The 26,957-nt window shown below is 41.7% G+C and overlaps 1 protein-coding gene across 1 annotated transcript in view; it reads right to left on the minus strand.

The window, feature by feature from the left end:
• Positions 1–12,564, minus strand: part of RAB11FIP2 (RAB11 family interacting protein 2) — a 34,849-nt gene extending 22,285 nt beyond the window's left edge. The window contains exons 1-2 of the mRNA XM_081005271.1: positions 11,044–12,564; positions 1,059–1,501 (exon numbers count right to left, since the gene is read on the minus strand). Of these exons, the coding sequence (XP_080861397.1) occupies positions 1,059–1,501; positions 11,044–11,393 (793 nt within the window). The 5' untranslated portion in view covers positions 11,394–12,564. The remainder of the gene's footprint in view (positions 1–1,058; positions 1,502–11,043) is intronic.
• Between the last annotated feature and the right edge of the window lie 14,393 nt (positions 12,565–26,957).

The following is a 26,957-nucleotide window of genomic DNA, read 5'->3' on the forward strand; positions in this document are numbered from 1 at the left end:
AAAAGAATGGGGAAGCTCCATTTTAGCAGTGGTTTCAACACAAAATGTTTGGTGCTACTAGAAGAGCAAAGCCTCTTGTGCTGTGGTTTCCCAAAAACACAAACAACCCATTGGATTATGAGTGCTTGGGAAGCTCTGCACAACAAACTTTGGGAGTGGATGGGGTAACTAATCACATGGCATCATAATGACAGCTACACTGCCTGCCTAAAGATGGACTCTGGGGATGGGGGGGGGGGGTCAGATAAGGATCTGGTCCACCAGGCTAAAAAAAAAGATTCCTTACCCCTGTGTGCCAACCACAATGCTACACTTGATATATTTACAATTAGCTTCAGTATCTACTTCATGTTTACTATGCTATTAGAGGACAATATTATAACAAGCTCCTAAGACTCAATGAACCACCAGATAAATGTGCAAAATGGGCCAAATGGTCAACACAGTATTATAATCTAGTGTTGCACTGGTCCAACAAGCTAACTTATACCACATCAACAGAATGTAACTTTAATTGGGAACAGACAACGTGAAAAATTAACAATTCTGATGTACAGAGCTCTAAAGTTTCTTGATTTCCCCACGCTTTTCAATCACTAATCTTGTTGTATCTCTGCTGGTTCCTTTTAATGTTTTGATACTGCCAGTAATTATTGTTTTATTGTATTTGTATTTTGTGTTTTATTGTATTGTTCTTTAATGGTATTTTATTTAGCAGCCTGAACATTTTTAACTGAACGGCACGCTGCAGCTTGAGTGGGACCTGGAATTATTTATCTCTCAAGCTTTCCTGAAAACATCACCCACCTGTCAGCTGTTTCCAGAAACCTTTGCACCTAATATTTGGTGATAAGCTGCTTGAACAGGATTGCGGCTGGTACATTACTGATGTGCCCTATTTGCCTTTACCTTACAGTGTAGTCAATATACTCTGCTCTGTGAGCTTTTGCAACCACACATTTCTATAAAGTAAGAGCGAAAAGATAACAGGCTGGAAGCAACGAGCAAGAGTCTGTCAAAGTTTCTTACATCAAGCAGCATCAACAATTTTCACTTACCACTTTCATCCGCAGAACCAACAGACTCAAGCTGACGTCTGAAGAGGTATGCATTGGCAACTGTGCCCGATTTAATTTTTTCCGAAGTCACCTGGGGCCCAGTTAAATCGGACATTGAATGAGCTGAAGATAGTCGCTGAGGTCCCAACAGGAAAGGCTTTTTTGGTTTAGATTTTAACATTATTTCACCTAGGGAAGTTACAGTGTTAGTTTCTGGCATGTGACTGCTTGGAATGATTGCAGAGGATGTATCCAAAAATGTTCCATCAGTCTTCCGACCCTTCATTTTGTCCTTTAGTTTAGCAAATGGAGATTTAGTTTTGTCCTTCATTGAAAGGTCAAACATGCTTGCTGTCATATTGTTCCTCATAAACTGAATATTGACCTTTATTTCTCCTCTGTCTTTAGTTCTCTTTCCTTGTTTGGACTCCAGGCTAAACCACCTTCAAGATAAGATAACAACACACTGTAAGTTGTGTAACATTGTATCAAAAAATGTTTTTTATTTAAACTGCTGCTTTTTTATCTCCCTTTAATCCTATCAGATAAATCATGTAATTGTTAAGAACAAATAATCCAAGAAATAAAAATTGCCTGCAACCAGAGATTTGGGCTGGTGTTTTAAATATATGTATTTCATAATAAGAAAAGCTGCCTTAAATCAGGGCAGATCACCTGTCTACCTAGCCCAGTAAGGTCAATGCTCCCTGGCAGCAATTTCGGGGGGGGGGGGGTGTTCATTGCATTACCCTATATAGATATGGGTATATGCTCTATAAAGAGCATTTGCATTACCTACTACTTGATCTTTTTTTAACTGGAGATGCCAGGGACTGAAACCAGGACCTTCTGCATGAAAAGCATGAGATCTACCATTCAGCCTCCAGCAAAATTCAGTTAAAATGATGCCCATGTAGACGAATAGGGAAAACAAAAATTCACTTGTCCAGAGCCATGTATTTGTAAAGCTGCAAAAAAGAATTAAGACGACTTCTTTTTTAAAACAACCAACCAAATAAACCACCCTATGATACAATTTGATGAAATGTTACTTTATGAACAATTTTTTTTTCAAATAAACACTGCAGTTGTAAAAAGCCCATAAGAAAATAACTAAATTTGTAATGTGAAAATCAAAAGTGATTAAGACCAATGTATCTTCCATTATGCTTCCTTTAATGCAACACATAAATGAAAGTATCAATGTTCAATTTAGGAAATGATCCTTAAACCAGCCAAAAGCCAGCTGAGGGACTGTAGGAAGTGATGTCAAGGGCTGCTTTGCTAATGGAGAGGGAAGTCCGCCAGCACGACGGCACTTGCTGCGCTCGAGTCCCGCTCCCCATGCACCCATGGAAAGCTCAGCAGGCGCAGATGTTCTGCTGCACCAAATGCCAAAACTGGGCTTGTCAGGAGTGGGAAAGGATCCACCGGATCATTTGTGAGTGGTTCTTTCCCTGACATCCTCCCAAAGAGAAGCCTTCAAATAGACCAGCCCGAGAGATGGAACAGTATATTCCCTCCCACTGACTAGAGTTTGCGGGGTGGGGAGAGAAAAAATAATGGGGCAAAAAAGATAATGAAAATCATCCTGCACCTCCGTCTCTGCTGGAGTGAATTGGCAGGGCTCACAATGTAGTGGTGGCTCTGCCACAGAATCTCACCACAAGGATTGCCAAATTTGTTCTGCCTGATGCTTACAGAGATTTAAGAGTTTCCCCAAATACAGGGATTAGAAAATATATCAAAATGCCCTCAAAAGTACAGTAGTTCAATGCTTTTGTTTACTCCTGATGTGATACTGATCCAAACCAAATACAAAATGCTTTCCAGTGAGAAATGCCAACCGGGTATAATATGAACCAGGCTGTGCCACTTCCTATTCAAATGAGATATCTTATCTCTTAGATTGCTGTAAAAACAATAATAATAATAAATTCCATTCTTTCTGGGAATGGACTGAATGAGGCATCACCCCGATCACCTAACAAACGTGGTACAGACTTATTCATTTCTTAACTCTCTTGACAAGAAGAATGAGAAGAATGAGTTCGCCCAAGCCCTGCAGCAGGTTACGATTTCTCCCCAGGAAGTAACTAGCAAATAGGCCTTACGCCAGCACATATTGCCATGCTCAACTTCTAATCATGAAAGAGGCAATATGAATAGCTCGGGTGTTCTTGGTATAACAAAACTAGGACTGTAAATAAAGACTTGAAGACCACCACCTGCTCCAAATCTCAACTAGCCGTTCCAATAACCCCTTATTCCTTTTCTTTAAAAAGCTAATGATTTTTCACACTCATGAAAGGGAGAGCCATTCTGGAATAAAAATATTTATGTGCTAAGCTATATTAGCTATTGTTTTAGTTTCTTATATCTTGTGCCAGAATGAAGATATTAAAATATACGACAGAGGCCCTCTCATAACACCACTGCTTCAGGAAACTTTGCTGCCTTTATTTTTAAAGGCATATGTTTGTTTTAAGGTGCAACCACCAGCAACTTAAAAAGTGTTACGTGCAGCAGGCTATTAGTTTGTGGCTTAGTACGTGGTTAAAGTCACTATGGGCTGGCATACACACTTCTCTCTGTTAAAAGAAAGCAAGCCCTGCATGTTGCATGTGCTGAAGCTTTCCTAGAAATTCTAGATCAGCTGGTAGCCTTCATTTTTCTTACAAGAAAAAACACACATGGGGGAATTGCTGACAAGGTTCAGCATTGTGCAGAATATTAAATATCTTTTTTTGTAATACTCTAGTGACTCTGAAGTCTGTCTCTTGGAGAACCATATGTACAGCTGTGTTGGAAGGAGGAAACTATTAAATATATTAAAAACTAGAAATATTACCAATAAAGACACTTCATCAAATATGTGGATCTCATTTACCCACAAACTAAGCAATGTTCAGGTTACATCAACTTTAAAAAGTCACTTTGGATATAAGGCTCTGGGTCTGCTAAATGCATCCGAAAGCAAAAAAACCACTATTTAATAAAATTTGTATTTATCATCAGTTTTGAAAGAAATCAAAATTATATTGTTAGGTATCAACTTTTGTTTTAAAACCATGGGGTCACAGCTGTGCGTCCTTAATTTTAATTTAAATAACTGAAATTTTACTCTGTATTGCCATAATTGTGTTTTTTTCCAGGCAACACATACACAATTCAGCCATATACCATTTGAAAAAGCAATAGGCTACCTGCCTCCCAGTTGTGCTGGCAAGCTTCTAAACATCACAGTGATAACATTTCCTTAATTTTTCCACCCCTGAACAAAGAGCATCTTCCATCTCTGCAGTGCATTCCTGATAGTAATGTCACACTATTATGCTGTCCTATCTCACAGTTCCGAAATCACTACATACAGAATATTCAATTTCAGTAGTACCTTACTGAAGATATAGTTCTTGTGAACAGCAATATGCAGACTGAAAATGGATTTGTATACAGTCATACCTCGGGTTACGAACACTGCAGGTTGCGCATTTTCGGGTTGCGGACCGTGCCAAACCCAGAAGTACCAGAACAGGTTACTTCCGGGATTTGGTGCTCGCGCATGCGCAGAAGACCAAATCACATCACGTGCGTGTGCAGACGCGGCGCTGCTGGTTGCGAACATGCCTCCCGCATGGATCATGTTCGCAACCCGAGGTATAACTGTATAGGGAGATTTCTGGGCCAACTCATAGCCCTTTCCATGTTACAAAAGTCAGAACCGGACATTCCAAATAGCAGTTAAAAACAACATGATCTCGCCCCTATTTTCAATGCTACAGCAAGAGTATTCCAGATCTTGAGTTAGTAACGCTAAAGCCCATATGCTGAAGTCCCTAAAATATGCATAGTCATGGGTCAAGATTGCACTGCCATACACACTCCAGAGCCCGGGATTTCACATTTGCATAGGAAGCTTACTCAAGCAGTCTCAAACATATAGATTAGAACTGTGCAAACTGTACACGACAGTATCAAGCAATATGCATTGAAGTTTGGGTCAACGGACACTGGCTTCTCTGTGTACATGTGTACGCATGTGCACATGGCTTCTATGTGTTCTGTGTGTACATCTTACACAAATGTAAAAGCCAATATGCAAGAATCAGAAGTTTGTGGCTAATATTTTGTCCCAATACAACCAACAGGAGACATAGCCTTACTGAAAAGAGAACAGATTGTTTTTTCATTCTTTCCCCCCCTCTATCTCTTTTCGTCTATTTTGCATGCTATGTGCGCTTCAGCACTAGAAAGTGGAACTTCTTGGATGGGCACTGTATGAGAAGGTGACAAGTAGCCTTGCTGGGTTTTCATTATGCTTGAAATTGCGGGTGGGGGGGAGGGTGGGGGGAAATACCGTATTTTTCGCTCCATAAGACGCACCTTTTTCCTCTTAAAATCTAAGGGGAAATGTCTGTGCATCTTATGGGGTGAATGTGTGGTCCCTGGGGCTGGGGGGGGGAGACCTGGGCTTCCCCCGCCAGCCCCGAACTGATCTTTGGGGCTGGTGGTGGGGGAAAGCCAAGCTTCCCCTGCCAGCCCCGACAAGCTCCTGAACAGCTCTGGGGTAGCCCGCGAAGCCTCCGCAGGGCAGCGGGGAGCCTTCATCCCACTGCCCTGGGGAGGCTTCGCGCGGTCATCCCTGGCTTTTGCGGGAGATGGGAGAAGAGACAGAGCTAGGCTCTCTCACTTCCCCCACCTCCCGCAAAAGCCCCCAAGAGCTGCATATTTATTTTCTTGAATTCCCCCCCCCAAAAAAAAAAGTAGGTGCGCCTTACGGTCGGGTGCGTCCTATAGAGCGAAAAATACAGTGTGTGTATGATTGTAGTACCATGGGGAGTATTCAGCCACCAAGAGCAAAGAATATTTTGAAAACACTTTGTTAAAGGTATTTCTTAATGGCACACTCATTAAGGCAAGAAGTGGGAGAACAGCTTGTGAATGGTTTCAAATGATGGCACAGATACTAGCCAAGAGATACTCCTAATACTGATGCAATTGTGGAACAAACGGAACTCCAAACTGCAATGTGAGGAGTACAGCAGTAGGCAGAGGTGCATCACCTTTCTCCAACAACAAAATATTGTTTATCGCTTGGCAAAAGCAATTTCTCTTTAATAAATTCACTTATTGGTGTAAAAGAATAAAAGGCAGGCAGATGCTTCCACAACTACAAGTAACAATTTCACATTTATTTTGTAAAAAACACTTAACTGGAACAGCACTATGACTGCTGCAGTAAGTGTGTACATACGCTTAGGCATAAATCTTAAATTCACATAAGGTAAAGGTAGAGGGACCCCTGACCATTAGGTCCAGTCGTGGACGACTCCGGGGTTGCGGCGCTCATCTCGCTTTATTGGCCGAGGGAGCCGGCGTACAGCTTTCAGGTTATGTGGCCAGTATGACAAAGCCGCTTCTGGCGAACCAGAGCAGCGCACAGAAACGCCATTTACCTTCCCGCCGGAGCAGTACCTATTTATCTACTTGCACTTTGATGTGCTTTCGAACTGCTAGGTTGGCAGGAGATAGAATTATAGAATCATAGAATTGAAGATAGGAAGGCATCATAAGGGTCATCTAGTCTAACCCGGCAAATGCAAGAATCTCAACTAAAGCCTACATAACAGATGGCCACCCAACCTCTGCTTAAAAACCTCCAATGAAGGAGAGAGTCCATCACCTCCAGAGGGAGGGTGTCCAAGGTGAGGGTATGGAATCAATTTTGTAGCTCCAGAGACACAGCATGGCCCCTGACAGTCCTGCTCCCTTGTGTCACATTCCTCCAGGGGTTCATCTCCTGAATCACTTTCCGCCTGCCACTGAATAGCGCTGCCTCAGAGTAAGTTCCATTGAACTCAATGGAAACTACTTTCAAATGCAAGTGCACAGGAATGCACTACAGAAGTTGCAAAATTGGAATTTACAGTCTCTGACACTGAAGAAGTTCACATACAACAACAACAACAACAACAACAACAACAACAACAATTTATTATTTATAACCCACCCATCCGGCTGGGTTTCCCCAGCCACTCTGGGCGGCTCCCAACAAGTTAAAAACAGAATAAAACATCAAAAACTTCCCTAAACAGGGCTGCTACAAGACAAGCAGAATAAAAATGCAAATTATAAATATACAGGCAATTCCTGATTTAGGCGCATCCTATATGTGTGCGATCGTGCACATGCGCACAGTCTGGAAGTTTTTAGATATTTCTAGCCCACCTTTCCTCCAAGAAGCTCAAGTGTCAAGGTGGGAGTCAGGAACTGGTCAGCAACAACTCACAAGGTGTCAATGAAGTTAATTTTTTTTTTTTTTTAAATAATATTTATTAAAATTTCCAAAAATACAGAAAGTAAGAATTAAAATACATTCAGAACCTTATTTTCATATATCCACTTTCTGGGACTCCCCCCTTCCCCCACCCCTATCATATTCCTTTTTCATGTTGTTGGCTCCACAAGCTCTCGGTTCTAATTAAAAACTTAATTTGTTTAGACCATTATTCGAATTTAAAATTTCTACATTCCTCATCAATACCCTTAATAAAAAACAAAAAATTTCTTTCCCAGGGCCCACCCCATTTTTATTCCACAATTTCCCTTTTTTTTTTTTAATAATAAAGACACCCCACATAATAGAAATATCAGAAATAAGAGATGAAAGATATAATAGATGAAACAAAGCCAGTTCAAAAAAAGAAGTTGACAAGCCTTTGGATTTTAGTTCTCCCCCCCTGTCCCCGGTTTAATTTCCCCCTGGCCACCAAACCATGTTATCCGCCTGGAATTCTTACAATCCAAAAATCGCCTATTTCCCCCAACTCCTTGCTGACTTTTTTTTTTTTTTTTTCCTTGCACATATTTTTAAAACACTTAACTTCAGATCTTTAATAAAACTCCCCCCATTGTTCTTTCCAAATTGTAGTCCAGTTTCCTCTTGTTCCGCTGCTAAAACGTTCTAATTCAGAAGCTTAATAAGTCTGCAGGGATTATTGTTATTCAGGAACAAAAACTTGCGTTCAGTCCCTTCCTTTCTTCAATAGAAAATTCTATTGTCTCCTTTAGCTGAACACCCTGTAGACAAAATATTATTTCCGTTTTGCAGCTTTCCCAGAAGATAACCAGTCCTGTAAAATTCCAATGGTATTTTTCCACTTACGACCATCTTTGTAATGTCCCGAAACTCCTCTAGGGGGATTGTTGTAACTTTGTTTTCTCTAATCCAAAAGTCCGATTGTTATCCATGTTTTCGCCATTTTGTATCCGAGTTTTAACAAGTTGTAGCAAATTGTAACAAATTTAGCCAGCAAAGTTCTCATAATAAAATCCTCTCTGCTTTCCAACTTTGACAGCTACTTTGACAGCTGTCAAAATCTCCGACTCTTTTCACCAGGCTCTCTCTTCAATCACCCCGGTTCCCAGGGGGGGGGGTTACGTTTCTTCTCCCTCAGTTCGTCCTCCAGCACAGTTCTTATAATTCCCCATCGTGGAATTCTTAGTTTTTATCAGCAATACAAATCTTTTTGGACCTTGGTTTCCCCGTCCTTGTCTTGGAAGGTTTACAATAGGGGGGGGGACTGACTTCCTTTTTGGATCCCCCCCCGCTCGTGTCCAATTCGAAAAAAAATTCTTTTTTTTTTCCCTCCTTTTAAACCCAGTTTCCAAATTACTCACGGGTTGTTGTTAAAAAGTCCGAATTTTCAATGGAAGAAGTCAGCGCTCTCCGCCGGATGGCATGCGGCTGCGCTCGGCAGGGATAGCAGAGGACTCAAAGCACCACGCTTCTCCCCGGCACCCGATCCGTAGCCTTTAAAAAGGCTCCTTCACGAGTCGGGAGGGCGCTAGCGGTGCCAGCCGAGTCTCCATGTCCACGGCCCTCGTGGCCGTGGTTTTTAAGGGTCCCCGCATCGCCGGTGCGGTAGGACCCAGCCCCTGCCGAGCAGGCTCCCTCCGGAGCTCGGAGGGAGTCCGCCATTCGGCGATGGCGCCAACCCGGAAGTCCTTCAATGAAGTTAATTTTTTACTCAAGGAAACAAAACAGCTCAGGCCTATTGAGCACAGCAACTCTTCCCAGCAGGTCTTGCCCCAATGGGGGAATTGCAACTGAAGGTCTACAGCTCCCTAAGTCTCCTGCTCTCCCAGGTCCTTCCTAAGCAATCTGAGACACCAATGTCTAGTCTGTCTCTGTTCCACCCTCTTCATACCTTTGTGGGTTCTGAGACACCAGCAGGGAGGGTACCTGATCACAGTCAAGCTTTACTTGTCAGTTTATTTCAACATGTTTATAAAATGTAGGGGTGCCATATTTCAAAAAGTGAAAATCCAGGCACAAAAGTTGTTGAGTATTGTTGGCAGAGTTGTTGAACTTTTTTTTTGCAAGATTTCAAAAGAAGCAGCAGCTTTTAAGCTGTTTTTAAGGAAATTTGACAAAATCTACACTTCTGACATGGGTTGCCATATATATGTTCGGATACTGATTCTGCTGGCCAAATCCCAGCAATGTCCAGGAAATTCTGGATGTTTGGCAACCCTAATACAATGGATCTGGTGATACTGCAATCAGTGAATCACTTCCCTGTAATGAATTCATTTGCATTTCAGAAACATTTCAGTTTGACTGACTACAAACGACATTTCATTATTTCTTCATCATGACATTCCATTAGTCTTCCATTAACTATTTTTAGCAGTGATCTGTGAATAAGAAACTATTTAATGATCATTTTACCTTATTTTATCTTAGACTTTGAAGTGGTGGACATTTCAACCAGACATTCTATTTTGACATGGTATCAAAATTTGAATAGTAAACATTATGAAACCTTTATGGTTCTCTTGCAATGCTCAAGGCCCAGAACTCTATCCTACAATGAACAGCATTGCAGTTAAGAGTCTTAGACACAATTCACTGCCTATTAAATAATAAATTATATATATAAGCTGTTTTGTAACATGTAACACATGAATGAGGGAGATGTTAAACATATGACAGCATTATGGGGACAGATATGCATTAGCAACAGTTAAGTGCAAAAAGAAGAACCCTGAAATAGTTAAGACTTCCAAGAATCAAGGGTTAACTAGGAAAACTAGTATCTGAAGAAGTGTGCATGCACACGAAAGCTCATACCAATAACAAACTTAGTTGGTCTCTAAGATGCTACTGGAAGGATTTTTTTTTTATTTTGTTTCAACTACAGCAGACCAACACGGATACCTACCTGTAACTAGGAAAACTAGTTATTCTGAGATGTTATACCATCCCAATAAACCAAAAGCTGTGGACCGACAAAAGTAGATACCACACGCTCATATTGCATCTGCCATTATAAATTACAATAACCAAAGGCTTCATTGGGAACAAATTGATTATTGTCCTAAGGGATAATGTAAAAAAGCACAGTACTGTACTGAAGCATGTAACGGTTCAGACATTCATGTGTTATGGAATAACAGAAGAACAACCAAACTTATGAGTGAAAGAACAGAAGACAAAGTGAACCTACAAAACAGAGTAGGCCAAAATGGTGTCCAGTATTTTAAAAATAAACCATTTCTTTCAAATGGCTATTCCCAAAATAGCTAACTTCATAGTCTGGAGGTATACCAGTGGGATTTTCTTTCTTCTGCATATCAGATTAGCGTTTTGGTTTCATCCAAAGTGAAACTCCTGCACAGCTTTTTCTGCATCATCCAAATACTTTCTGTTGTCAGGCTAGCGATCCTCAGCCCCCACTTGACTGATGAGACCCTACCTACCATTTGGGAATAATTACTATGTATGACCACACATCAGTAATGAAGTGTGCATGTATAAATTTCAAAATCCTGAAAGGCTAGGTGCCCACAGGTAAGCACAAAACGGTAATACAGTCATACACCTATTAATACTGCTCTGCATATAAACTGGTTTTTGGAGCATATGGGTAAACCATAAAGCAAAAAAAGTTCCCAGCATATATAGGAAAATAACACTTACTCAGTTTTCCTTCTTAGTTTGTCCTCAAAGATATCATTCAGATTTATCGCCACTTGTCCCAGAAACTTATCAAGCCCAACAAGTGACCTGTGCATCACTATCAGGCAGAGGACGTATTTCTCAGGATTCCCTTCCATCAGCAATCCGGGCAACTCAAAGGAGGCCTCTTCTTTCCATACAGGATCCAGGGTCTTCTCTGCCACGGAAGTGGAGTATTTCTCCTTTCCCAACTGTATGATTGTGTATGTATCATTAGTGCCACTTTTGCCCTTCGGCTTCAGGTCTCTGGCCTGCAGGACTGTGACCTGCACATGAGTTGGGAACCATTTCTGGGCTTGCTCAGCCAACATACTGTCGGCCGGGGTGGGGGGTCTTAAGCAGCAACAGTGACACAGGTAACCTGTTCTACAGGCAGGTACACTTAATAGGAAGGCAGCTCACTTTAGGCCGACAGACCTTTGAGGACATACAGGCACAACTGCTCCTTGGTTAGCCTGCTAACAAGTGGGGCAAGATTCTAGCTTCGATTATGCCCTCAGTATTCATTTGAACTGTTTCCCTTCCCCCCCCCCCCTCTTTCTAGCATCAGCCCCGTTTCCCTGCACTTGTGTTTAGGGCACAGTTTATATCTTAAGCCCACTGCTCTGACTCTGGCGAACGGGATTTCCACCTGCTACCCCCTTTGCTTTTTTTAAAGTGGCGGGGTGGAGGAGAGGGCAAAACCAGCACTGCAGGATTTAAAGAAGCAGGGAGAAAGTCCCCAAGGGAAACTTCTCTCTCCCTCCCTTCCTAGCAAACACCCTCTGCGCTTCCCCCACAGCCTCGGGAACGAACCCAGCGCCCTAGGAGTGGGGCGGGGAAACCCCAAGAGAGCGGCATTTAAACACAACCATTGGGAGGTGGGCAAAGGGGGCACCTGCTGAGGGAAACCTGCGCCCGCCCGGGCGAGGCTGCGCCAGGCCTGTCTCGCTGCTTCCCCTTGCGGTTCTCTAATGCCTCCCCCCCCCTCACTGAAGCAGCTGGGGGAGCCTAGCCGGGGCAGAGGGAGAGGCAAAGCCGCCGCTTCCCGCCCACGGAGGCGTCGCTTGGGGCGAAGCAGCGGCGCGTCCTACCGCGGGAGCGAGAGGGAGAGACGCCCCGCCGGCCCCTCAGCGCTGCCCGGCCGCCTCCCCTGGGCAGAGGCTGCGAGGCCGCCGGGCCGAAGCCGCCACTTCCGCCTTCCCCATTGTTGCCTTGAGCCGGCGCCGCTGAGTGGGAGAGGACGAGCAGCAGCAGCAGCAGCAGCAGCGCCGCCTCTTTCCCTGGGCGGTCAGAGGGCGGAGGGCAGGGTTCACGCCGCCGCCGCCGCTTCGCCTCTCCTCGTTACTCCCGCTTTGCCCTGCCCAGATCGCAGCTGCCTCCGCGCACGAGGTGCGGTGCTTTTATTTATTTATTCTCCCCCCCCCAAAAAAAATATCCTTTCCCAAGGCATACAGAGGAAGGAGGACGGGGCTCCCCGGCAAGCGGAGCATTCCCCGCAAGGCACCGGTGCGCCGAGATTGGGGGCGCGCAGCTGAGCACCCTTTGTAGGACATCTCTCTCTCTCTCTCTCTCTCTCTCTCTCTGCGCGCGTCTGGTGTGGCGTTTAAAGTCAGCGCTCCCCCCAGGACTGAGAGACCCCAGAGGGGGGTCTTTTTCTTAACACCGCCGTCGGACGGTGGGGCAGACGCTGGAAGCCTCCCGATGGGTGCCTGGTCCTTTCCAGCCGATCGGTTTTGTACTTCTATGCCGCTATCCCGCGACCAGCTGTGTGCCCAAAGCGGCTTACTACACAGCAGACATCCCAGAACATCAAAACGGAGAACGTTGGAAATGACAGATGTACAAAAGGCAGAACATGTCGGTAGTTTCGAAATAACTTGAAATTTAGCAAGCACAGAATGCTAATAGTGCTAGCACAGGAATCACACAGTTTTGAGCTTTGATTCGCACAAAATCAACCCTGGTGGTTGAAGTCAATGGGTGATAGTTAAAGCTAGTCATGCTGGGAATAGGTCCACTGAAACTAATGGTCTTAAAAGACCATTGATTTCTACTGGTCTACATTGTGTGTGAACCAATTTGTTTTAACACTCATTATTCAGTATGTTAAAACCATGACCTGTTTTCTGCCACAATAGAGCTTGGCGGTATTCTGCTAAATTTTACTCGGAGTGGATCCACTGAAATTGACATGACATAAGTTAGATCCTTTAATTTCAGTGCATCTACCCTAAGGAAAACTATCTCCTTAATTAATTAATTATCTCCTTCAGTGCCAAAGAAACTCTTACTCAATTGCCCATAGTTAAAAAATTACATTTCTATGGGTCATGATGGCCTGAGAAACTACAGTGAAAATGAGAGCCAAACCTGAATTGAAAGGTGGAGAAACACCAAAAAGGACTCATAGGGAAAGGCCACGATTTAGGTATATGCAGTGACCATAGTGGAATGACCACAAGAACAATGAAGTAAAAGATCCCCAAAGTAGGAAAACAGCACAAAACAGAACGATGATTCTCAGCATACAGGGAAAAAGTGGAATTAATGTACTGTACTGTTCTGAAGCAGAATTATAGTGCCACAATAATTCCACAAATGGAATAACAGCAATTAAGAATGGTAAATTCAGAGAAAAACTAGTTTTAGTATATTATAATTCCCCAAAATATGCAAGTCCACAAGTTTTAATGATAGTAGCATTTGTACCATATTATGGTTGCTGCATACTCCTTTCTCTCTGCCTTGCTCAGCACCTGAAAAAAGGAGATTCAAGCTGAGCTCCAAAACTTTGAATGATTGGTACTGTGTATTACAGGGATTACTCTGGGATAAAAGTGCTGCTAGGAGTGAGATGTTGGTGGCATAATCTTAACTTCTTAAAGTTAGGCACAGAAAAGGAATTACATTTTCTGGAACAGTATGACCATGGAATGGCAGCCCATAATACAGAATAGAATAATAAAGCTTGCTAATGCGTGTCAGGGTATAGAGAGGCTGGTATAACATTGTACAGAAAACAGGAATGTCACCAGACTAAATCATAGTTGACTGATCTTACCTATTTCATTTAAATGTATTATTGAATTAAAACTGTGTGTATCTGTATAAAAGCAAAAGCACTGAAGAAGAAGAAAAAACATACTTTGTTTTTATTTAATGGATGTGATGTCACAGCAGACACCATTGTTGGAGAAGTAGTTCTGCTGTGTTAAAGTGAAGGCATAATATTTAAAATATTGCATTTCTTTTCAAGGTTGATCTTTCTTCAACTGATCTAGTGAATACAAGGAACAAAATAATACATCAGTGTTTGTCTCCCCTTTACAGCCTCTCAGGTCTTTTTCTGCAGCCTAAGTATGTCCAAGACCATACCTTGTCATTGCCTCTTAAAGCAACGATGTTATTTCTTAAAGCTCTTCAATAAAATAAGCATTTTTAATTGTAAAACCATGGACTCACTGTACTTCAGTTTGGTTCCACAGACCAAACAGTAGAAGTGGCACTTTAAATCATACACCACCTAGTATGTGTGCAATTCATTAATACAGATCGCCAAACACTTTTGTGGCATATGTGCCCTTCATTGCAATAGGATTACCCAAAAATAAGGACAATTCCAGCTGAAACAAATAGATCTTGCTTGCCCAACACTGGGGCTTGGTGGATTTAATCCTTGAAAATCAAGATAGTATTACTATTTTGATACTTCAAAATGAAAATGCAAGAATTTGACTATATTTTTTTCAATCAACAAAACAGCATTAATATAGTAAACTACCTTTATCCAACCTAAAATGAAGATGAAAAAATAGCCCTATCTTTAAAAGAACCATTGTGCTGTCAATTAATTAAATTGACAGCACACTAATATGCAAGTATTCCAATCCTATACCCACTTCTTATGAATAAGGAGGACTTCTAAGACCACACAAGACTTATTTTTTCTTACTGTTTACTTTATTCTTCATGTTGATAATTTTTGCCTGAAGATAAGCTACATAAACCTCAAACCAATTGCTCTGTTTTTCTGTTTCCATCAACAAATGATCTGTTCAAGGAGGCCTTATCCATTGGTAATTAATTGATTAATTAATTGTATGTCATGTGTCTACAACTGAGATGTAAAATCAACATTAACTAGAATTTACATCCAACAAGAAAATGATTCTCTTTATCTTCCTGTTCCACTTTCACATTCATAATAATAATAATAATAATAATAATAATAATAATTTATATCCCGCCCTCCCCAGCCGAAGCCGGGCTCAGGACGGCTAACAACAATAAAACAGTACAGCACAAACAACACTCTAAATTCATTCATTATAAAATTAATTAATTAACAAGCAATACATCCCAGATTAAAATGTGTTCTTGGCATCCAGTTAAGGAAATTATCTAATGATGACAAATAATAATACATATTTCCTCTATGGAGAAAACCTGGAATAAGGAAATACCCACCAAAATAATTTGACATGTATGAATTAGTGGGTAAATATCTGAAAGCAGCCTCACTCAGCTCAAAGATCATGATTTTTCAGGATTTTTTCCTCCATGTCTGGAGCTCATTATGATTTTCAAAGGGGCTCCAGTTTGTAGGAGAGGGCAATTCCTGGCACATCAACTCCAAGACTTGATTCAGCTGCCATTGAAGCTTCTGCACTGGAGATATCCAATAACTTCAGCGTGAGTGGGTTTCCCCTGCCCCCAATATGGGCACAATCAAAAGACATTCAAGCCATCTGTTAATCTCTCTAAACCAGCAGTGTTTCAATTTACTTAACAATATGTATGTATGTGTGTTTGTGTATGTGTGTCTCCAGAGCACAAACATATGTATTTACATATCTGTCTCCATACAAACTTAGATTACTTAGGCATACAAGAGTATCTTCATATTAACAAGACTACTATTTCTGCAATCCTGAAATCACTTCATGTGGAAAAATCCATTGACTTCTATAAATCTAGCCCTATGTTTATGTTTTGGGGGTTGCTGGTTTTCTGCATTGGACTTGAAAATGTATGCAAGGACAACCACATCTGCCTTAGCAATGTTCCTGGGCACAATTTGGTGAAGTAATGGGATTTACTCATCCCAACTGTGTGCCAATCCATAGCATTAGCCTGCAGAATTGTTAAGTGACAAGCTGGTGGCAACAAACAACCTTAAACAACAGGATGAAGGCCCAGGGATTTAAGATCCTTGCAAGGGTTCCCTTCTTCACAATTTACCAACCATGAGCCCTTTGAAAGGTAAGGTTATAGATCAAATGATGAATCTTTAGATACAACTGAACTAGATTACCATGAATGGATTCAGTTTTACAGATTTAGGGGTGTTATGTACTGAGTTGAATAGGATCCAGAATGCAGCAGTCTGATTGGCCCACAGGATCCACCCAATCCAGCTCCAGGTGGAAGGGAATCCGCAACCTGATTGGCCTACAGGAGAATCCTGGAATTAGCCAATCACATGGGGCCCATTGTGTAAATAACATATATAAGGCAGACATTCTGGGGGAACTCCGTTCCTCCTCACCCCTATGAGCCGAATAAAGAGCATGTAATCCACTCTTGACTCCAAGTATATTTCAAGGATGTTTATGAGGACCACTATATTCATTCACTAAGTAGCCCTGCCTCTCTAGTACAACCTAGCCAGTTGAATCCAGCAGAGTGGGCTCAGCTGAGCTACTAATTTACCCAGTGGCCCTTCAGTAATTACTATTCAGTGACTGGCCTTAATAGTACAACAGCTTTCTTGTATTTACAGCTTTGTTTAAGCAGAATTTGGTCCAGCAGCAACTGTTCAGATAAATCACACAGTATTGGAAACTGCTGCATGGCTTCTGAGCCGTATGCTATTCCAGCTCCTCCCAGGCATGCCCATGTTTTGCCAGATTCTAAGTCTCTCCACGAGTTCAAGTCGCGCCACAGGCACTATGGCAGTTGTTCTATTAGCACAAGCAGTGATGGGGGGGGGGGGAGTGACTTCCCCATTATGGACAATTTTGAAATACTAGTAACACAGCATGAGCAAAAGCAGAATGACCACACATCCTTTAACACAGTATGGTAACAGACAGAGGTTCAGGCCTGCTTTTGATGTTGCACCTGTGTGAGTGCAAGCTGAGGGGGCAGAGCGATGCATGAGTCAGAAGGAGATAAAACATCACAGTGCAGCTCCAAACCTACATCTCAACTCCAGCTAATAAGATGGGAGTCAGAGGAGTAGGAAGACACAAGCAGAAATTCACAGGTGTAAGAAACATCTTAAGTTTTCAGCAGACCTAGCATGCTGTTTCCTTAAAAACAACAAACCAGTTTTACGTAGAAGCTTCACAAGAAGTGAATGAGCCAGTTCCTAATTTATTTGCTATTATTTGATTGATTTCACAGAATTCTAGATCTTAATATTTCTAATTATTATTTCAAATACTAATAAGAACTCTTGTGATGTAGTTGCTCAAAAATGGAGAATATACACGTTAGGTATGTAAACTAGGCAAGCATACTGTTGTGTCAGCTAATAGAGTAAGTTAGTGTGTTTTTGGTTTGCTTGGGCTCCTATAGTTCTCTCCTTGTTCTAACTGCTGGGAAAGAAAGGTTGCATTTGAAGGCCTGGCTATGCATTGCTTACTTCCTGAACCCCAACAAAACAAAACACTATAAAATAATAAGAATATATATTCCAACTGTTTCTGTTAGACACAGTCCATTTTTCCCAACACCTGTCTCTGGTAAATTACCATCCTTCTTTTTGTCTTATGAGGAGCTCGGGATGTGTGTTCTATTTATTTATTTATGGTAAGTTAGCCTGTGTGTGTCTGCGTATGGACAAGAGTATAGACTTGTCTTCCTTCCATTCCATTCCACTATACAACTGCCCATCCCGATAGCAAATGTTACTGAATGTGTTCTGAGTTGCTACTCTTCTATGCGTAGATCCATTGCATACTGTTTTATCATTCTTACTTTATTGAAAAACAATTAAATATCTTAGAGGGCCGAGGTAAACATCAGCTCAGCTGAACCTGCAACGGTTCTAAAGCTGGCATGTGCATTAGCGAATACCATGTACGATCCTGTGACAATCCTTCAGCAATATGTGACAGAGTGTAAGTGCACTGAAGTAGTGATCCTGGCTCTGAAAACAAGGATCATATATAAAGTACTCAACCCTATTTTCAGTTTCGGAATATTGGGGAGTGCACAGAAACAGAGTCATACAAATGTTGAATGATGAAATACCGTATTTTTTGCTCTATTAGACTCACTTTTTCCCTTCTAAAAAGTAAGGGGGGATGTGTGTGCTTCTTATGGAGCGAATGCAGGCTGCGCAGCTATCCCAGAAGCCAGAACAGCAAGAGGGATTGCTGCTTTCACTGCGCAGCGATCCCTTTTGCTGTTCTGGCTTCTGAGATTCAGAATATTTTTTTTCCTGATTTCCTCATCCAAAAACTAGGTGCGTCTTGTGGTCTGGTGCGTCTTATAGAGCGAAAAATACGGTAATTGAGAACGTTGCTGAATCTAAATGAATTGGGTGGGTACAAAGAGAGCATGTTTGGACCATGGTGTGGTTCCAGATAATCTGAGGAATCCCTCCCCCCCCCCCGACCCACATACAGTAACAATTCAAATAGAAAAATTTCAATGTAGTATGTTGTGGGGAAAAAATGGTTCTTGAATTTGTACATAAAATGGCTGCTGTGGTCTGGCTGGAGGCAAGTACTATCCCATTCTTTGCCAAGATAAGAATGATTCAGTGTTTCACTCATTCCAAATAGCTTGTTGAGCATCTTCTTTCTGACCCCCAAATCAAAAATGATTGCAAGGGCCATGGGAATTGTCTGAATTTACTTTGGCACTCACAAGTGTTAGAAGAATATTGGAAACAAATCTTGGATATGTTCTCGTCATATGAATATAAATTAGCTTTAGGCAGATTAGTTGGAGATTGAACTGGGAAACTCTAATTGAGGCCAATAAATTGCTACATTAGGGCCAAATCTTCTTGCCATTTGCATTATTATAAATTCTGAGGAACTTTTATTGAAAGTCAGTGTTGGAGTTACCATGGATTTAGGCCAGGGAAATCTGGCCTTTGATTGGTATATGAAGTTTGAGGGATCATAATTTAGTTTTAGAAATCCATTCGCCCTTACTAGCCTAGTCTGGAACTTGAAAATGGGGCTAGGTTCAATTCATACAGTACCTTATCGGTTTCCTCGTATGACTAAAATCAGCCTAAATTAAATGGGTGCTGCTTCACCCAAGTGACTAACCAACTGGGTCAGGATCCTGGTGACTCGCACTGCATCCTGATACCATTTGTTGAGGGCCTTGTGTTTGGCAGAAAGGAAAGTTGTATAGCCTGAATAGTCATTTTACAATGGATACAAAAGAGACCGTGCTTCCTGCAGTTGGAGGAAAAGAGCATTAGAATTCACTTTTTTCTTTCTTAAAAGAGTTCTATACTTAATTTGTTGGGGTGAATTTGAGAGCTGCTCTTCTAAACACCCGCATGCCAAATCCTGGATACACTCCACCAGCAACTGCCTTGTCCCAGAAGCAGACATCTATGTATCTGGTCTACTTCTAATAACACGTTTTGTCAGATTCTTCCATCCAACATCCACCTTGGCTTTTACAAATATGTGAGGTGACTGCAAAATAGAGTAGCAATACTTTTATTGCAACAATTAGAAAGGGGAGATACAAACCCTAGTCTGAGTGAGAGATACAATCTGAACTTTCCCATGTGGCTGTCCCCTGTTGAGGGCAGTCCAGTCCTTAAAGCATTATTCTTTAATTAAGTGAATAGCTAGACTTAATAGTTTTCTGAAACTATAAGTGTCAGAGATTTATCCTTACACCCAACCCAAATTAATCTTACGTTCATCCAACTGAAATAGTCCAGCTGAATTGGACTAAGAATGTTAAGAAACAAGGAAAATGTCTAGTCAAAGCATTCCTTTTGCTTAAAGTGCCTACTGGTTACTTATTTTTTGTCAGCATGGCACAGAAAATTTACTTAAAACCTTAATTGCTTGCCTTGGAAATTTAGTCCAAGGTTGCAATGCTACGAGCACTTCTTTGTGAGTGCTGGGAGGGGGGCAGTTGTAGCTCAGGCCTGGAGAGAAATTGTGATGATGGAGGGGGATAACTGTAGTAGAGGGTAGTAAAGAATTGCCAGTGGGCTATCCCCCCAATGGAAAGCTCCCAATTGAGGTGTTTGGGGCAGAGACAGAGTGCTGGAAGTCTTGGCTGTTTGGCTCCTCAGCTGTGCCATCCTGGAACTGGAACAGAAAAATGAATGAAAAGCTATCCTCTCCACCATCAGCAGCTTCCATTCTTACTGACAAGAGCCAGTCCTGGTCTTTGCTGACTCCACCACTCCAACATGAGAAAACAGTTTTGGACTGAGAAACAGGCAATGTCAATACCAGTATCACTGCACACCCACCCACACGCACACCCTCTTCTAATATTAGGGGAAGGGCCTGTAGCTCAGTGGTAGAGCACTTGCTTTGCATACAGGAAGTCCCATGTTCAATCCTTGGCATCTCCAGGTAGGGCCAGGGAAGACAGGTCTGACTCAGCTTCCTATGTTCCTGATATGTGTACATGCGATGACCCTCAGCATCTGTAAACCATAACAAAACAAGGCTCCAAGTACACCAGAGGAGGAATTGGCTCTGGATGAAGAAGCATCAAGGATCTTAACCATTTTTCGTTGTACAGAACTTGGACACGCTGTCAGTACAGCATTCAGGACAAGAACAGTGTTCATCCAATAGGTGAACTCTTTCTCTGTACACTGCCCCACCCTGTCCTTTAATGCTTAGCCGTTTCAGAATGAAAATTCCATACACTTTAGGTCCGGCGTTTTCTTGGCGACCCCCTCAGCCTTTTGCATTCTGCCAGCTTTGAAAGCCAATATATTATTTCCATAAAGAAGGATTGTCAATAGAAAGCTCAGATAGTTAGTGCTTACAGAAATAGAGCCCAAACAGGGACAGTGAGAATCAAGTGGAAGGCACCAGCACATTCAGGGAATTCTTCAGGTTTGCATACATACAAAGCAATTTTCAAAAAACTCAACCACTAAAAGCACACAATCCTATATAGGGGGTGGGAAGAACCCCAAAACAACCCAATGAGGACTGAGCATGCTAATTCCTCCTCACTGGACTGTTGAAGAAGGAATAAAGATGAAGGGAAATAGAATGCCCTGCATCTCAAGCTCCAGAGCCTGAACAGGGACACTTCTGTTAGGAGGCAAGGACGCACTGAAATATGTATCATGTATGAGATAATGGCACAAACAAACTTATTCCTCTTGGCTCAAAGTGCACCAAAAGCACCCACTGGATGTTCTATGTACCTTCATACTTTGAAATATGATGCATTCCTTCCTGACTTTCAATTTAAATCAACACTATAAATTGATTTTCATTTAAGAAAGTTTTGAGTTCCCTAGAGACAATCTTTCGTCTTCTTTATATATCATGTTTGTCGTATTTTCTTTACAGTAAGGTATTATATTGGGCAATATATAGGTTTCCTTTGGAGAAACCAATAGATGCTTGAGTTAAAATTTAATTAAAAATATTACCATTGATAGCTCTGCACACTCAAAGTGAAATCCTTTGGATGTGTAGGACCAGAAGTTTATAAATAATAAGACCTGTTTTCAATGGGGCCTATCCCAGAAAATGTGGGCACAGGTTTGCAGCCTTATAATGTCTTCATATAGCTTCTGTGTGCATCAATGTGCATTGATTTTGTCTTGTTTTGAAATGTAGTTTTTTTATAGTGATATGTAGAATGAGCACAATGGAAGAATAAAATCTATTTGAATAACTTCCAGTGAATAAAGTTTCAAACAGCCTTAGACCAGATTACCTGAATTACCACCTAGATCACTGAGATCATCTGGATAAGCCCTCCTGCCTGTCTCACCATTAACTCCTGATTGTTTAGTTTCTATGTGAACTGTGTGACACCAGGATTTTGGAACACTGTTCCCACTGTAACCAGGCAGGCATCTACAATTTTGATATTTTGTTTCCTGCTGAAAACTTTTGTGTTTCACAAATGTTTCTGTTAGAGAATCTGATTCAGTGTTAGTGACTTCTTTTGTATGTTATGCTTACAAAAATCATAAATTTATGTTTACTATACAGCGGAAATGGACTTCAATGTCTGTACACCAATGCACAAAGCATGGGAAATAAACAAGATGAGCTTGAGTTCTTGGTACAGCAAACTAAATATGACATAATAGGCATCACTGAAACCTGGTGGGATAAGTCCCACGATTGGAATGTAATAATGGAGGGATACAATCTATTTCAGAGAAACAGACCAGACAAGAAAGGAGGAGGAGTGGCGTTATATGTCAGGGATGTGTATACCTGTGAAGAGATCCAAGATTTAGAACCTCAAAGCCAAAGTGAGAGCATTTGGGTCAAAATTAAGGGAGAGAAGAATAACAGTGACCTCATTGTGGGAGTTTACTATAGATCCCCAAGCCAAACGGAGGACATAGATGAGTCCTTCCTGGAACAGATGGCCAAGCATGCAAAAGGAAGGGAGATAGTAGTAATGGGGGACTTCAATTACCCGGATATTTGTTGGATGTCAAACTCAGCCAAGAGCATAAGGTCAAACAGATTCCTCACTGGCCTTGCAGACAACTTCATTGTCCAGAAAGTGGGAGAAGCAACAAGAGGAACAGCCATTTTAGATCTGGTCCTAACCAATGTTGATGACCTGGTTAGTGGGGTAGAAGTGGAAGGATCATTAGGCGCAAGTGATCATGCTCTTCTGAAGTTTACTATACAGCGGAAAGGAGCAGCCAAGCATACTAGGACTCAATTTCTTGACTTTAAGAAAGCCGACTTCATAAAACTTAGGGAAGTGTTGGGTGAGATCCCATGGACAGTAATACTAAAAGGAAAGGGAGTTCATGATGGCTGGGAGTTTGTTAAGAGGAAGATAATAAAAGCACAACTTCAGGCAATACCAATGAGACGGAAACATGGAAGGTGCCTAAAGAAGCCAGGGTGGCTATCTAAAGAACTTTTAACTGAGTTAAGATTAAAAAAGGATGTGTACAAAAAATGGAAAAGGGGGGAAATCACCAAAGAGGAATTCAAACAAATAGCCAGCACGTGTAGACACAAAGTCAGAAAAGCTAAAGCACAGAATGAACTCAGGCTTGCTAAAGAGGTTAAAAGCAACAAAAAAGGGTTTTATGGGTATGTTCGTAGCAAAAGGAAGAACAAAGAAACAGTGGGGTCACTCAGAGGAGAAGATGGTGAAATGCAAACAGGGGACACAGAAAGGGCTGAACTCCTCAATGCCTTCTTTGCCTCAGTCTTCTCCGATAAAGAAAACAATGCCCGACCTGAAGAATTTGGAGCAAATGATTCAGCAGAGGAAACACAGCCCAGAATAACTAAGGAGATAGTACAAGAATACTTGGCTAGTTTAGATGTATTCAAGTCTCCAGGGCCAGATGAACTGCATCCAAGAGTATTAAAAGAACTGGCAGATGTGATTGCAGAACCACCGGCAGTCATCTTTGAGAATTCCTGGAGAACCGGCGAAGTCCCGGCAGACTGGAGGAGGGCAAATGTTGTCCCTATTTTCAAAAAGGGGAAAAGAGAGGACCCAAATAATTACCGCCCAGTCAGTCTGACATCAATACCAGGGAAGATTCTGGAGCAGATCATTAAGCAAACAGTCTGTGAGCACCTAGAAAGGAATTCTGTGATCACCAATAGTCAGCATGGATTTCTGAAAAATAAGTCATGTCAGACTAACCTGATCTCGTTTTTTGACAGAATTACAAGCCTGGTAGATGAAGGGAACATAGTGGATGTAGGCTACCTTGATTTCAGCAAGGCATTTGACAAGGTGCCCCATGATATTCTTGTAAAGAAGCTGGTAAAATGCGGTCTTGACTATGCTACCACTCAGTGGATTTGTAACTGGCTGACTGACCGAACCCAAAGGGTGCTCATCAATGGTTCCTCTTCATCCTGGAGAAGAGTGACTAGTGGGGTGCCACAGGGTTCTGTCTTGGGCCCGGTCTTATTCAACATCTTTATCAACGACTTGGATGATGGACTCAAGGGCATCCTGATCAAATTTGCAGATGACACCAAACTGGGAGGGGTGGCTAACACCCCAGAGGACAGGATCACGCTTCAAAACGACCTTGACAGATTAGAGAACTGGGCCAAAACAAACAAGATGAATTTTAACAGGGAGAATTGTAAAGTATTGCACTTGGGCAAAAAAAATGAGAGGCACAAATACAAGATGGGTGACACCTGGCTTGAGAGCAGTACATGTGAAAAGGATCTAGGAGTCTTGGTTGACCACAAACTTGACATGAGCCAACAGTGTGACGCGGCAGCTAAAAAAGCCAATGCAATTCTGGGCCGCATCAATAGGAGTATAGCATCTAGATCAAGGGAAGTAATAGTGCCACTGTATTCTGCTCTGGTCAGACCTCACCTGGAGTACTGTGTCCAGTTCTGGGCACCACAGTTCAAGAAGGACACTGACAAACTGGAACGTGTCCAGAGGAGGGCAACCAAAATGGTCAAAGGCCTGGAAACGATGCCTTATGAGGAACGGCTAAGGGAGCTGGGCATGTTTAGCCTGGAGAAGTGGAGGTTAAGGGGTGATATGATAGCCATGTTCAAATATATAAAAGGATGTCACATAGAGGAGGGAGAAAGGTTGTTTTCTGCTGCTCCAGAGAAGCGGAGATGGAGCAATGGATCCAAACTACAAGAAAGAAGATTCCACCTAAACATTAGGAAGAACTTCCTGACAGTAAGAGCTGTTCGACAGTGGAATTTGCTGCCAAGGAGTGTGGTGGAGTCTCCTTCTTTGGAGGTCTTTAAGCAGAGGCTTGACAACCATATGTCAGGAGTGCTCTGATGGTGTTTCCTGCTTGGCAGGGGGTTGGACTCGATGGCCCTTGTGGTCTCTTCCAACTCTATGATTCTATGTTTTAATGATTTGATGGTATGCTGTTATATTTTTCTTACAGGGTGGCTGTTTTTAAATATTCTTATAAAGAAAGGGGGGGAGTAACAATGTGACATATTGTTTATTCAGAATGAAGCGCCAAATTCAGACAGACAGACTCTTTGTGTATCATTAACAAAAGGCTACAATATTTTTAGTACTGTTCTGGATAGTCCGTCCTATGATTTACTTCAGCCTTGTAGTACTTTAAATTTAGGCATTCTGACCCCCGTCTGTATTTTGTTCTCGTTGTAGGTCAAACACCAAAAAGCTTCAGGTTATAAATGACTAGTTCAGCAATCTTGATGGCTTGTTGTTAAGGCAGAAATGTGTGTATGAGAGCGCTCTCTCTCTCTCTCTCTCCCTCTCTCACACACACACCCCCCCCTACCTTGGTGCCTAGGTTGAAATATTTTCTGCCCCAGTTAAAATACCTTTTTAACCTTCCAGGCTTTCTAAGAGACAAATAATTTTTCTTAGGACTGAATGCTGTTTTAGAATGATTTTATGCCACAAGTGTTGGCTTCATGTGGGTATTTATATTGATATTATACTTTTAATCCCATTTTATTGTTTTTTATAAAAAAAAGGTCACCCACCCAGAGGGCATGGATAAAAGGCAGTATCTAAAGTGCCAAAAATAAACCAAGAAAGAAATAAGCAAATAAGGTACCAGTGCCACTAGTCTCCTTATAGTGTGAGGGCATCTCACAGTATTCGAGAATTAAGGGGAAATGGAGTAATTGCTTACAAAAGATTGCATTCCCATGATCCCTTTCATTTACGGAAGCTTTTAATGTTTGATGGACTACTGTATTTTAATATTTTGTTGGAAGCTGCCCAGAGTGGCTCGGGAATTAATAATAATAATAATAATAATAATAATAATAATAATAATAATATTTCTACGCAGGGCTAGTTCACTACCACCTATCGGTGATGTGTCATTTTTAGTTATGGACAGGGGTGGAACTTGGTGGGATCAAGAGGGGGAAGTCTAGGCAGCTCAGAGCTCTCTCCCATTAACCTGGTCCATCAAGATACCCATGTATCTCGTCAGAAGACAGGAAAGAGATTCCAGCTGATGAGGTTCTAATGAACTATGACCTGTAAATAAACCTCAATGAGACCAAATTAAATTCTCAGAGTCTTTCCAAACTGACTGCTTATATTCCCTCCCTTTCATTAGATCAGTTGGAATTACATCCAGCAACTAAACTCCCTGGAAATACTGTTTTAATACTTAACAATCCACCTTCATAGCTTAATACCTATTAACGCACAGATACGCCTCCCCACCCCCACCCCCAAAATTAAATAAATTTGATTTGGAAGTTGCTGGGTCCTTGTGTTTGTCATGCAAATTCTCAGTTCTGTTCTTTTTATGATAATGTAAAATAAAGTAGTGTCTTAAGTAACACTATAAATCATTTGCTTTCTATTACACACAGCTGGTTTTGTTACAGTAATGGTTTTGTGTGGGTGCACACTTGCCATGCATTTTAAAGGCATTCTTTTCACATGGCCTGCCTGCAATTGATGTTTGCTCAAATATAAGGAGATAAAGACAGAAGAGTAATTTATTCTAATATATTAACATGTTTTTCCCCAAATGCACCTACCATATAAAGCACTTACTTCTATTTACAAAAACGACTCTCTCCCTCCCTCCCCAACTCTCCCTGACACTGCCTAGAGTTTTCAGCATACTAAAGATCCAGAATGAAAATGAGAACCAGCTGGGGATGTTATATGGGTTTAACTTACTCAAAAGAACACAGGACGAACGGTAAGAATTAAACAAACCACAAATTATTTTGGACTGTCTG

This window comes from Podarcis pityusensis (genome assembly GCF_964106645.2).
Source record: "Podarcis pityusensis genome assembly, chromosome: 5".
Lineage (NCBI taxonomy): Eukaryota > Metazoa > Chordata > Lepidosauria > Squamata > Lacertidae > Podarcis > Podarcis pityusensis.